The sequence below is a fragment of the Limulus polyphemus genome, unplaced genomic scaffold, assembly GCF_000517525.1.
Source record: "Limulus polyphemus unplaced genomic scaffold, Limulus_polyphemus-2.1.2 Scaffold2831, whole genome shotgun sequence".
NCBI lineage: Eukaryota > Metazoa > Arthropoda > Merostomata > Xiphosura > Limulidae > Limulus > Limulus polyphemus.
In genome coordinates, this window is record NW_013668441.1 from 25,699 (window position 1) to 40,507 (window position 14,809).

A 14,809-nucleotide genomic window follows, 5' to 3' on the forward strand; every position below is an offset into this window, starting at 1 on the left:
TAGGCTACACTAACATGACATTTAGGCGGTCCGTTTAACTATTATACGTTATGTACGTTTTTTGGGGGAGTGGGGTAATGAAAGTGTTCAAAAACGCAACATTAATTTCTTGATGACCTGATAGTTATATATATATCTTACTTTAATCAGAAATTACTGATAATATAAAATTTTGTTTTCTTTTTGTTTTGCATTTTTTTGCAAAATTACTTGAAGGCTAGCTGTCACTAATTTAGCAACTCTTTAGTTACTCCTTTACCAATGATTGTGGGAGTGATCTTTACATAATAACGTCTCTACAGCTGGAAGAGCGAGTATGTTCACTAATGGGAATTCAAATGCTCAATCTGCAGATTATGAGTCAAGCACCCTAACCACTAGGCTCATAATATTAAATAATAAATTTCAACCTAGCTTTAGCTCTCCTTTTTGTATGAAAAAAACAAGCTAGAAGATAATATTTAGAAAATGTTCTTTTTTTTTCTTTCAAGAGAATAAAATAATAGTTGTGTTTTGTGTAAACTTGGAAACAATTAATTATCCCAGCTTTTAGTATGTAGCACTACTTGCCAAAGTCTACCATTTATTAAAAATTGGAATGTTTTTTGGTAAAATTTCATTTTTGAGGGTAAAATTGGCACTGTCTGTCAGGCAAAAGTTTGTATGCAGCACAAAGTGCATGAAACTTTTCTGCAGCCCTGCCAATATATGTATAAAGTTTAATAAGCTGGGTAAGTTTAGGAACCCATATATTTAATAAAGTCCCCAAGTGGGTCAGTGGTAACTTTACAGACTTGCAATGCTAAAACCAGGAATCGATTTCCATGATGGATACAGGAGATAACCCAATGTGACTCTGCTCTGAAACAAACAATTATGATGGGAAAATATCCAATGCATAATGAGAAATCTGTCAGAAGAATCATCTTTAGTCTATAGAGATAAGTATGGAACCTCAGGCATATATGAAGTTTACTGTTGTTGTGTGTGTGTGTGTGTGTGTGATGATGACCTATCTACAATAGCTGGAGTAAAACCTGGAATTAGACACTATTCATATTTGAACATTGTAATTTGATTAATCAGATCAAGGGCACTGATTTCAAGTACAATGTTTTATAACACAAGAGAGTTTGTAGATTAGTTTAGAAATATTATAATTGATGAGTACCAAATGGAGCAGTATGAGCCTTTTCAAGTTAGAAGTCATACTGTTAAGAAAGCCATGGACCACAGAGGTGCCTGTGGTCATGCATAGCTAAAGGTAGGCCCCTAGAGCTGGGGACTACCACTCATTAGAGTGGCACATTCCTTGATAGTACCTACACTGCTGTGCCTATGATGTTGAAGACACCTCAGTCAGATGATAGCCAGAAAGTTGTGAAGGAGAGGGTCTGGCCATAATCACGTTCTCCATGAGCTTAGCAAGGTAGATCAGTCCACAGACTCTCAATGGTACAGGATTTTCTGAAGATTGGAATGGATGTACTCCAGAACAGGCTGTACCATACATACTTCTGAGTTTAGCTAGTCCAGCCATAGAACCCACTTGAGTGAGCAACAACTGTGGGATTGCAAGATGGTCATTACTAAGTTGCACTGGAGGTTTTAAACAACGGAAAACAGAACAATTCATCAGGCTAGGTTCAAGGCTTGAAAAAGAGATGCCACATAAAGTTTGACCACTTATGCAATTTAACTGTACCATTTACATGGTATGGTTTACCATGCAATAGCTCAACCAAATGTGAGGATATCTTCATTAAATAGCTTTTGGAAGGGCTGCCCAGTGAAATAATGCAGCATCACCTGGGTGTGAGAGATCTTCTCACCCTTACTGAGGCAGTTTCTGTTGCAATATGCTACAAAGTGCTAATTTCAAACTGGTTGCAAGACATGAAGAAGCTTTTAGCACAGTTATAGTTACTTTTCCTCATATGGACTGACCTATTCATGTCGTACTGAGGGTCAACAAACTACCCGCACCTCCTGGCACTGTGGTACAATCACATTTGTATCCGATCAGTGGGCAGGGCTATCCCAGTCTTCCCATAGTTAATATGCTACAACCTATGCCATTGGTGTCTCCACCAGGTTGTTATCCTGGAAGAGAGGGGCAAAACATCTAGTTAGCTCATAGAATGTTGGGTTACTTTTTATCGAACTGCCCATATTTTGCTGAGCAGCAAGGTAGACAAGGCTATTGGTTTTTACTGATAGTGCAACAGGTGAAGGAGAGCCAATAACAGGCAGTGAATGATCATGTTGCTACAACTTTGAGAAACTATAGAAGCCAAGTTGAGCCTGGCTACCAACTTAGGAGAGTGCAATGAACAACTTGTACCAAAGAGTGTGGGAATCAGCCTGGCTCTCTTAGGTCTGAGTGGTTCTTGTTAAGTGCCTGTTGGGGTACAAAAATGAGATTAACAGTTCCTGGTTAACAGAGGAATGGTCAGAACACAGAAAAATCTCAAAGTGGATCAGGTGCTCCAAGTGAAACAACCACTCAGGCCAATCAACATGGACTTTATTCTGACAAATGGAAAGGTCATGCTCCAACTATGTTTAATGTTTTCACTTTCAGAATGAAGGTAGTTGCCACCAACTTTGACTTTGGCATACTTGGAAAGGATGCACTGAAAAGCTTATCAGTCAGTTTTGCCTTTAGAACCAGTGAACTGATGCTCTATGGTAGAGATATTCAGTGCTGGACCAACTAACTTTAGGAACAGTGGACTACATGAATGTATGTCATATTACCCCAATAAACACAAATGATGTTTCATGATTTACTACAAACAAAGTTCTTCTGGCTGCATTAAATGCTAATGTGAAAAAGCTGGTCTATATAAAGTAAATTCCAGCAAAGAATCGTTGGTTCTCCTCTACAGAGAATAGTCCTAGATATCACTGGACCACTCTCAGAGACAGAACAAGGTTATCTGTATATACTAGTTGTCAATGACTAGTTCACAAGGTGGATTGAGGCTTATCCATTGGTTAGCAGCCATATAGTCTATGGCTGATGCACTGGCAGAGCACTAGATAACCTGGCTCAGAAATCCAAACGAATCAGGGAGCTAACTTTAACAGCCAGTTCTTCTCTCAGTTGTGTAAAGTGCTGGATGTGGTGAAGATATGCACCTCACCATATCACCTCCAGTCTGAAAATCTAATGGAATAAGCAACACACACTGTCAAGCATGTACTGGCTAAGTTTGTTAACTCTGAATGATCATTTACCCTATATAATGATGCAGACCACACAACTGAACAGGGATCGACAGATTACTTACCTAATATGCTCATGTTCAGCTGAGGATTTTTGTTTTCTGTAAAAGTAATGTATGGGCATTCAACTAGAGCAGACATTCAATAATGTTCAAAAGAACATGAAGGGTGTTAAGGTCTATGTTACTTGATGCACATTTGCTAGGAACGGCCAATATATGACACAAGAGTTGCTATGATAAAACAGTGAGTGATAAAATTTAATACAGTGAAGACTTGGCATGAGTTTGGTATGTGCCAGCAGTACAGAAGGCTCTTGACTCTGGCTAGACAGGACCTCATTTTGTGCTCCAAGAAGTTGGTCCACTAACGTATGTGTTACAGCAGTTTAGGCAGTGCACAAAAGCATGTATTATACATCAACCAGCTGTGTCTGAACGTGACCAATGAAACTCAGGTGAGCTGACTTGACCAAGAGTCAGTAGAAGAGGTAATAAAGTCAGACAAACACAAAAACTGTTTTATCCCACTCCAGCCCTGAAGATGAAAGTACTTATCTGGCACTTCAGAATGAGTCAGATGAAGAAGCAATAAATCTATAAGCAAGACACGGCTTCAACAGTCCACATAACTGCTGCCACCGATCTCCCAATTGATATGGCTAGGGTTAAACCTGATAATTAAAAAGTTAGGAGAGTCACTGGCTGAAGGATCACTGACTGAAAGAAAGTGGCAGTCTTTACTTTTTAGGTTATCAAGTGATGGTCACCATAAAGTGTATGCACTACTTTTTATGTTTTCCACTTCATTACCATAAACTAGGATAGCTAAAGCTAGTAAGTGTCATGGCTAATACATCAATTGTTCGCATAACTAAATATTATAACTAAGAATATGAAAATCAATTGAAAGGCAAAATATTGTATGATAATCATTCAATAATATGAAGTTAGAATGGTTTGTTGATTGCAAGATCAACAAGACCAAAAGGCTTTAACATAACATAATGTTTAGGGAAAATAAGAGACCTAATGGTGTCTCTAGACTTTCTCATCCACTAAATGTTAAACTAAATTAAAATTAGTAAAAACATAACCTCAAATCCAGCCCTTATCATTCATATATTTATGAAATCCTCCATTAACCTAACTTAAATTTACTGCCTACACCACATCTGGAGGCAACCCATTTCAAAGGCCATCTACCCTGATAAAATTTAAATCTGCACCACCTAGTCCTAACATATTCATATTAGGTATGCAAAAGGATGATGCATCAACACTATCAATTCCCCTAACAATCTTAAACACCTCAATCAGATTCCCTCTAATTCTTTTTCCAGAGAAAACAATTTCAGAGATATTAATCTCTCCTCATATGACAACCTTTCCACCCCAGGTATCATCTTAGTAACACTCCTCTGAACCTTTTCCAGCAATTCAATGTCCTTCCTAAGGTAAGGAGCCCAAGACTGAACACAATACTCCAAATGTGGCCTGACCAGTGACCTATACAATGAAATTATAACCTCTTTACACTCATATTCAATGTTTCTATAGATACAACCTAAAATCCTATTTGCCCTAGCACTAGCAACCACCACACCAAGATCCTTTTCTTCCATAACACTGTTAACATGATTACCATCCAAATTATACTTATAATTCAAGTTATGATAACCCACATGCTTTATCTTGCATATATTATAAGTAAAATCAACCTACCATTTATTCATTAAACTCATTAAATGATTTAAATCGTTTGTAAATCAGCAGCATCCTCTTCACAGCTAGCAACACTCAAGACTTTAGTAGTTTATTGATCATTCCTTCATCATTGTCATTGATACAAATTGAAAAGATCAAAGATCCTAAAACTGAGTTCTGAGGTATCCCACTTGTGACATTAATCCAGTTTGACTGAACTCCATTAATAACAACCCTCTGCTTTCTTCCATCCAGCAACTTTTCTATCCAATTAGTCAAATTATCCCCCACAACTACAGAAACAATTTTTTTAGAAGCCTATAATGTAGCACCTTGTCAAATACTTTCTTAAAATCTACATACATCCTTAACCTCATCAACATAAGCAGTAAACGTTTCTAAGAATGTTAAAAGATTTGTAGGGCAAGAATTTTCCTTAGTGAAACTATGATGCCTATCCAATAAAATTCTAAACTTTGTTAAGTGACTTTGCAAAGCATCTTTTATCAGACTTTAAAAAACATTTTCCATAACTGATGTAAGACTAATGGGTCTAAAATTACTGGAACAATTTTTATCTCCTCCCTTGAAAAGAGGAGTTACATTAGCTAACTTCCAAATCTCTGGCACCCACCCACTATTCAAAGACTTACAAAAAAATATTAGCAAATGACACACATATCCAATCCTTAACCTCCTTCAACATCCTTAGGGAAGTATTATTTGGCTCAGGAGCCTTATCATTCTTTAAACTTCCCAATTGTTTCTTAATAAGCTTAGAATTAATGTGATCAACTTGTTTGATCTTGTTACCATCTATCAACTGTTCAGGATGAGGAATATTGATTAAATCTTTCTTAGAAATAGCAGAATTTAATAACCCAGCCATCTCATAATCTTCAAACACGAGTCTTCCTTTATCATCCCTCAAGGGTCCTACCCCTATCCTAACATTTTGTTTACCCTTAATGTATTTAAAGATATCCTTACTGTTAATTTTTATATTTTAAGCCAACCTTTTTTCATACATCCTTTTTGATGTCCTAATTTCTTGTTTGACCAACTGTCTTGATTTTCTATAATCTTTTAAACCTCCCATCATATCAGTCAGTTTAAATTTCTTAAATTTGTGATGCCTTTCTCTAATTTTATTTCATACCCTGTTTGAGTCAACCTGATTTTTTACTTGCAGCCACCCTTTTCTTTGTATAAGGAATATGTTTATCTTGTATACTAAAAAATGTATCCATAAAAATTTTCCACATCTGATCAGTGTCTCCAAATACCTCAGCTGCCCAATTCACAACAAATAATTCTTGTCGCATCCCTTTAAAATTTGCTTTTTTGAAACTTGTAACCAAAATATCATTATTCCTGATCTCCATATGCAGCAAAACATCAAACCTAATAGAGCAATGATCACTAACATCAAGATGTTCCCCAGTTTCTACCCTCTCAATCATTTTTATATTTGAAGTTAACAATAAATCTAAAATAGCATTGTTCCTAGCAGGTTCCTTGACCAATTGATGAAGAAAACCATCTTGCAGTTTCAAAAAACCTTTCTCCCTCACAGTTTGACTCTAGCATTTCCCAATCTATATGCCTGAAATTAAAATCACCCATAATTATGACCTCATTGACAGCTGAAATCTTAATCTCACTGTAAAGTTTCTCATTAATTTCATCAAAATCATCTGGTGTTCTGTAACAAATTCCCACTAAGTCTTTTCCCTTTATATCTGCTAATAGAAACCCAAATGGATTCAATCTCCTTGCTATAATCTTTGATATCATCAACTCCAACAGGCTGTAACTCACATTTGTACATATAAAGCCAATCCTCCACCTCTCTTTAGTACTCTATCCCTACTAAATAATCTATAACCTTGTATTTCAAAGAAATATCAACACTTAACCATGTTCCAGTTATTCCTATTACATCAAAATCCTCCATTCGTATCAGTGCTCTAAAGTCATCTATTTTATTTCTTATTTCTTCAAAAAGCTCTCTTCTCTCATTGAACTAAGTTCACAAATCCAACCAGCCAATCTTCTCATCCTTAAATATTATCCTAAGCCTAGCATTCAGCTCTAGTGACCTACTTATAATTTCATCTTCACAATTAATTCTTGGCAGTATCTCTGACACAATTAAGTTATGGCCCTTTTTTTAAATGCCTTTATCTACCCCTTGTACTTATCAATTAGCTCCTCTGACATACTTTCCCTACATCATTAGCCTCCTATGTGCACAACAAAGACTGCATCACTGCTAACCCCCTTAATTATATCTCTTGCTCTGTCAATTATATCCTCCACCTGTGCCCCTGGGTAGCATAATTTGATTATTTTCTCCCTTGGTGAACACAGCAGATAGCCCGATGTGGCTTTACTATAAGAAAATACACACATTTTCTCCATAGTTACCTCACAGACTATCCTATGCACATGCCTTGTCAAAGAATGATCTATAACTATAACCTCCTTAAGTTTATCATTCACATCCTTCTCTGTCCCTTTTGTTTTCCTTCCCTCCAATAGTTCCTTATCTGTATAAGCTAAAGGCTGAAATCTGTTACTCAGTAGAACATGCTCATTACAGTTAAATCCACTACTTTTAGCCTTAATATTACTTTTTCTAACTACCTGAAAGTCATTATTAACTGATGTATTCCTTGCATGTAAAAGCTTAAGTTCCTCTTGAAATCCTGCTGTCATTTCCCAAAGTGTAAACTTCTCTTTATTTATTGCCTCTACTCTAATTAGGATAGCCTCCAATTTCTCCTCCAATCTGCAACCCTTACTTTATAAGCTACCAAGCAGAGTTTCTATTTAAAAGATATTAGTAGGATGTCAGATGATAGCTGTTTGATTAACACACTGATGACAGCTAATGTTAGTAGCTGTAATTCCTATACCATCAACAGTTTACACAACTGAATTTTGACCACATTTAAAAACCTAGCTGAAAGGGCTTTGCAACCATTCCTTTCCAAGAGCTACCAAATAATTTTTCTGCAGCAAAACGTTGAGAATAATTTACCTGGTCTAGCTAGATGATGAGAACTCTACAGAAAATACTGTATAGTCCTCGCCAGATTTGTTTCAGTACAACTGAACGGCATAACTCCTCCACATGCAGAAAAGGAGTTGTGTTTTGTTTTTATATATACTGATATATACTTTTGTAACAGCACAAATACTACTCTTGGATTGCAACAGTTTTATCTGACTAGTTATTTCATGATGCCTGAAGAAAAACACATGGCCACACATTACTAGACCACAGCTACCAAGTAGTAGTTTCGCAAAGTAACCTTAGAGAGTTATGAAGCAAATTGTGTGGGAGTCAGAGCAGTGTATTGTAAACTATACATGTATATAAGTAGTCCATGACATGAAATAAAGATATATGTACATTGTAATATACGTGTATAAATAAATATGTGTATGTGAGGTCCCACATGCATGTAAGAACATTACTTGAACTCATTTATGTGTGTTAAATAACACAAATAGATCCACTACACAAAAAACACAACTATTAAGCCATATGTGATTAAATCTGGATGTTAAGACTCTGACATTTAACATTCCTCTGTAGTAAGTATCCTGACGGAATCTCCTGTTTTTATACCATTACTCATTAAGTAAATCTAGATTTACCAGAATATACCATACATATATATAGTATTTTTCAAATGATCAATGTATCTAATCAAAATTATATGTTAAATTAAGCATGTATATAAAATTAATCCTCCTGTTATCAAGCAATATGTTTTTTGCCTAAACAAATAACTGTCCATTTTATTTTGGTGGAAATCATTGACAGAATGGGTGTGCAAGGTATGGCCAGTTAATAAGGTTGGATATTATATCTGACATTTAAATATAAAACGTTGATAATGTATATTTTATCATTATAGGAATAATAAACTCTGAAACTTTCTCAAGTATTCCTTAACTAGTTTTCTAAACTGGCACCTCTTATGTTTTTTATTTCTAAACAATATCTTGTATCCTCTTCAAAAGTACTACTGCTGAAAATTTCAGGTGTTTACTCACAATCTGACACAATCAAAATGCATCATAATTCATACCTTTAGAAAATCTAAACCACTGTCATCAATAAATTTTGGGAGTTTGTTGTCCAAACTATCCTGTAAAATGAAAGAATGTTACATTAATAACAACGTTTTTTATTGATCTTACATCAGTAAATACTATGCTATGTTTAAGAAACCCAGCATTAAAGAACAGTGCTACTGTGAATGTTGTTACTATAACTTACAGAACATATTCACATTTGTTCATCAACATTTTGTACAGCAATGAATTGAACTAAGCATAGTAAACAAAAAAGGATTACACATAACACATTAATGATCTCAAATGTGAGAAAACTAAAAATAATCCTTGAAAAACATAAAAACAAATTCTATGTTTGAGAGTTGAGGATAACCATGCTATTTGAAAACATTAAATTCAAATGTCTAGTTTTTGCAATTTTATCAACAGTCTATTTGGTATTGAATACTTTTAAGGTTTTTAGTATGTCATTCAAGAGTTACACCTTGTTGATACAATATTACATCAACCTGCCAATAAACTATTCAATGTCACCATCTCCCACACCATTGTAAAAATAAAAATCCCAAGCAGGTTCCACATCTCAGAATTGGAGAGATTCAATTGGAATTTAACACTTCTTGTAACAACAAATTTTGAAATATTACTTTATGGTGTATCAAAGATATACAGTGGTATACAGACTCTTGAAAAAAAGATATAAAACAAAACCTTGAGAGCAGTTTGGTTTGTTTTGAATTTTGCACAAAGCTACACAAGGGTTATCTGCCCTAGCCATCCCTAATTTAGCAGTAAAAGACTAGAGGGAAGGCAACTAGTTATCACCACCCACCACCAACTATTGGCTACTCTTTTACCAAAGAATAGTGGGATTGACTGTCACATTATAATGCCCCCATGGCTGAAAGAGCGAGCATGTTTGGTGAGAGGGGGATGAAAACCCGTGACCCTCAAATTGTGAGTCAAGCACCCTAACAATCTGGCCATGCTGGGCCCCTTGAGAACAGAAAAAAAAATTTTTTTCTGAAGAAATAAAATCATCTTTATCTCTTTCAAACATATTCAGGCATCCCCAGTCAGTAATATGTTTTTCAAATGTACATAACTTTTTTTTACCCATAATATAAACAAGCTTTGTACTCAGAGGTTTAATTGTGAATTTTGGCAAAATTTTTTATCTTAACTACAATTCCTAGCCATCCAAATAATTTCAATACGTAATCCTAATGAACAGTTAGACCAACAGCGAAAACTAAAAGTATGTTTTATGAAGTTACATACTCTAGAAACTGTTGAAGTTTTTAAGTTAATGCTTTGCAAGACATAATATATCTTTATCTAAAAATAAATCATTTTTAACCTAATAGCTCATATTTTAATAAATACAGATCAATGTTATATAGAGTCCTACGCTGAATTCTTTCACTGCTGTACAAGATTTATGTACAAGTACAAAAAGGTTCATCTTAAAAATTAATTTATGAGTTTCCAAGGAAATATTTTTGGCTATAAAAGACAAATTTCATCTGTCACTGTTATACATACAAAAAGAAGAGATTTTTTAAACATTACTAATCTTCACAAAATATTCATTCTATGTTTACTTATTTATGAATAAATTTATAGGTTAGTAGCAATAAATAATTATAACTCTCTCTTAAACATCAGGAATGTATACTTAATAACCTTTACTCATTACCAAGTTGAATTTTAGTTCTGACTTAAGTAGGTAGCATGCTCTGATCAAACGTTAATATTAATTAAAATGTTATATATAAAAAAATAATATAATCAGTTCTAAAATTAATTTCTTTTAATCAAACTGGAAAAAATATAACTACTTGAACTCTTTGGGTGACAGCATACAGACAGAGCAAGCTTTGTTAAGTCTCATTAGCCAAATGTATTTTATCAAAGTCAATAATAAATAAGACTTGACTTTTCTATGTATTTTGTAATAAGCAAATGATATAATCTGCTCTGATAAAAATTTTACTAATTTATGGAATGTTAAGGGACCGTTTGGCCTATCAGGAAAGTCCTGGTTCCCAACCACCTTCGACAAACAGAAACTTAATCCCTAAATCAGCTCTGATCCCCCATATATTCATCAACCCTTATCCTGAACTCATGTAAAGATGCAGCCTTTATCACTCTAGATGACAATTTGCTAGATAGATTTATGAATCAACTGGACAAATAAAATGGGGAAGTGTCTGACCCTTTCTTTGGCTAAGGAGGGTGGGAGGGAATGGTTTAACAATTGAGCTCTTATAACTCCAGTGTTTCTCTGTAAAATTTTCATCTTTATTGTCAAAATAGAATATTTACAAACGTATGTTAATTTTATTACATTTGCTAAAAACATTCAATAGCTAAAACTGTCATGCAAATATTTTACTATATATTTACACTTACCCTGACTTCTGGCTCTGGTATATTGACCCCAGCAAAAAAGTTATTAGACCTAAAAATCTGCATGTGCCTTGGAATTAAATCTCCTGTATAAAAAATAAAAGCTTAAATATTAGTCAAACTTATACCCAATATTTGTTCATTACAACCCTGCAACACAGCTTATATTTTGATAAACTCTACCTAAAAGCAATAGATCAATGTAATACACTACACGCTGGTTATGAGGCAAAGATACTTAGGCATGAGAAACTTGGCTTTAGATATCAGGATTATCTACGGGAAAGCTTTGGGTAAATTGATCTTATGAATGTATACTGGATATATAAGTTAAAACAATTGATATTATTTTTATAACTTAGATTCTATCTAGAGTTAATGAACTATTATTACTAAAAAACAGCTTTATTATTACCAAGTCTAACAAAGCATCAAGAAGTTATCTTCTGATGATACATGTTATATAAAAGTTTCAAGTTACTATGATGTTTCATGAATTATACTGCTGAAATTTTAAAGGAGGTATACCTTTGTTATTTGAAGGGCATATATCATGGGTTAGTGTATGATCTACAGGTATCTGTCCCTGTTTCAAAATATCAATTTTGTTAAAAAGTGTAATACAAACATTTAAGTTTTATGTTTTCTGGATGGTTGTCATTGTGCATTTTAAATATCTTCAAAATATGTTATTAACAGCCTAGTTTATATTACTTCATTCACATCTAATAATTTCATGAATACGTACATTTTTTATTAAAGCAAATCTTTTTGTTTAAACCTATAACAATAATATCTTTCATAACAACTGCCACACATTTTTTTTTCTATAATATTATGTACTTATTGACATGTTGATTTTTAGTTTCCCTCTAAGTACATAGCTTGATTTGTTCAGAAATTAATATGAATTACACAGAGAACTAACACAAAAGTATTTACATCATTTTATTGAAAACTTGAAAATGTGATCACATTTTCATTAAAATTGAAAGTAGACAATTATAATTAGAGTAACTGTACTGAAAGAATTTGGTTATTTCTACCTAAGGTCTTTCTGATCAGGTAAAGTTGATCCACGTCTGATTTCCCAGGCCACAAGGCCTCTCCTCTCATCAGCTCTGCTGTAACACAACCAATGGCCCACACATCTACAGCTGGTCCATACTGTGTGTCTCCTACTAATAATTCAGGAGCTCGATACCACCGAGTGGCCACATAATCAGTGTAGTTTTCACCAGGGCCTAGAAACAAATTTTCTATCTGACCTTTACATATAAAAAGCAAAACTAATAATATGTAAGGAAAACCAGAACCATCCAATAAAAACAATTAAACACATAATAAAAGTGAGGTATATTAAGATAACAACCATTAATATGTCATTATCCATTCTCTAGCAAGAAGGTTAGGTGTGCAAATACAAGAATACAGAAAACAGTCAAAATGTGTTACTTTGTTAAATAAAGGACTATTACAAATGTAACTAAATCTGCCACATTTTGAAGGGGTTTCAGTGTATTATAATTTATGTTTTAAACTGAATCTCTTTATAGGTAGAAACTACACAAAATACTTTGAAAAAGCTTTAATCTACAATGATAATGATGATGAAATATTTCTTTACAGGTTGAACTCATAAGAACTACTGTCACACTTTTATATATATGGCTCAAATAATGTATAAATTTGGAGCAATTCACAATAGTCTTACGTAAAAACTTGGCAAGCATTACACCAAATTTTAACAAAAAATTGAGTAAAACATAAACTAAACTAAATTTGGAATTCTTACTTAATGTCCTAGCAAAGCCAAAATCACACAGCTTCACTATACCCTCTTTGGTTAAAAGAATATTTTCAGGTTTAACATCACGATGTATGCACTGAAATAGTGAAAAACAGATTAAAGTTAAAAAGGGTAGGCTCACAGTATATATACTTATTATATCAGTAAAAATAGTTTATAATTTTCATCTTTTGTGGAGACTACTTTAACATTCAGATTTTTTCTCACTCTAGATTTCTACTCAGTCATTATATCAAATGGTGTGAAAGATATCACAATTCACCAAAATATCTTAACTTTGATTAGTTATTTTTTAAAAACATTTTGAATTTAATGATAACATAAACATAAAGACTTCAGTCTCCAGGTTATGGAGCTAAATATATTTGTTTATTTAAATATAACAGAAACTTTGATGAGAGAATTACTGTAAATGTCTCACAAGATTGTTGTTACTGTTACAACAGCGGAAGTCATGTGATGCTGGTAACATGTAATGAGTATCTAGAAGGTTCCTGAAGGCTCAAGACACCCTCTATTTTGTATATATAAGACTGGCAAATAAAGTGGGTGAAATAATTGAATAGCAGACAGGGAGATAGAGACAGATAATCAAGTCAAGCCGTAAGTAAAGTGTGTAAATCGTTGTGAATTATAGCATGTGTTTAAGTTAAAGTGACTGTGGAAATTAAGTGTATTGAAAAGTTGTATTGAGAAAGAATAAACTAGTTTTATTTAAGAAAGGACTTGTATCGCTAAAGTTTCATCCGAAAGAAATTATACGGGAAATTAATAAACGACCAGAGACGGGAAATTAACAAACGAACACAGACATAACATTACTATAGGTGTCCCACTCAAGCCTTAAAAACCATTACAGGAATTCCAAACAATGTTTTGCATGCACGTTCTTCAGGTTTTAATAACATTTTGCAATGCAGAAGAATCTTGACCATAACATAAATAACTTTTAAAAGCAATTATCAAACATAAATCCCTGTACATATTTTTTATCATTTTGCCATTTATACATGATGAAGAAAAGTCCACATTCCAAAAGTGCTAAGGTTATTGGTTTCTTTTCTGATCCTACATATTTTCTTAGCAATGTTCCTGCAACATTTGAGAGGCTGATGGAAAGAGTACTGGAAGACCTACAATGGAGTATAGCCCTAGTGTACCTGGATTATGTCATTGTATTTGCAACAACTTTTGATGAGGAAATGTCCCGGCTAGATGAAGTATTCAAGCGTTTGAAAGCAGCGAACCTCAAACTCCATTTGAAGAAATGCTACTTGTTCCGGAAAGAGATGCTTTACTTAGGTCACATTGTAAGTGAGCATGGTGTGCAAACTGATCCTGACAAGGTGAAAGCAGTGCATGATTGGCCAACACCAGACAATGTGTGAGTCTTAAGAAGTTTCTAGGGACTCTGTACTTATTACCGGAAGTTTGTGAAGGACTTTGCAACTATAGTTGCTCCACTACATGATTTAACAAAAAAGGGCCAGAAGTTCGAATGGACAGTTTCTTGCCAGCATGCTTTCACTGCCACACATACTGGTTTGTGATG

At 34.0% G+C, this 14,809-nt stretch overlaps 1 protein-coding gene across 4 annotated transcripts in view; it reads right to left on the reverse strand.

Annotated features, from left to right (window-relative positions):
- The window catches only part of LOC106468010 (cyclin-dependent kinase-like 4), a 32,392-nt gene that overhangs the window by 10,600 nt on the left and 6,983 nt on the right, over positions 1–14,809 (reverse strand). For all 4 annotated transcript variants that reach the window (XM_022396289.1, XM_013928406.2, XM_022396290.1 and 1 more), the window contains exons 5-8: positions 13,243–13,333; positions 12,494–12,691; positions 11,451–11,533; positions 9,044–9,103 (exon numbers count right to left, since the gene is read on the reverse strand). In XM_022396289.1, the coding sequence (XP_022251997.1) occupies positions 9,044–9,103; positions 11,451–11,533; positions 12,494–12,691; positions 13,243–13,333 (432 nt within the window). The remainder of the gene's footprint in view (positions 1–9,043; positions 9,104–11,450; positions 11,534–12,493; positions 12,692–13,242; positions 13,334–14,809) is intronic.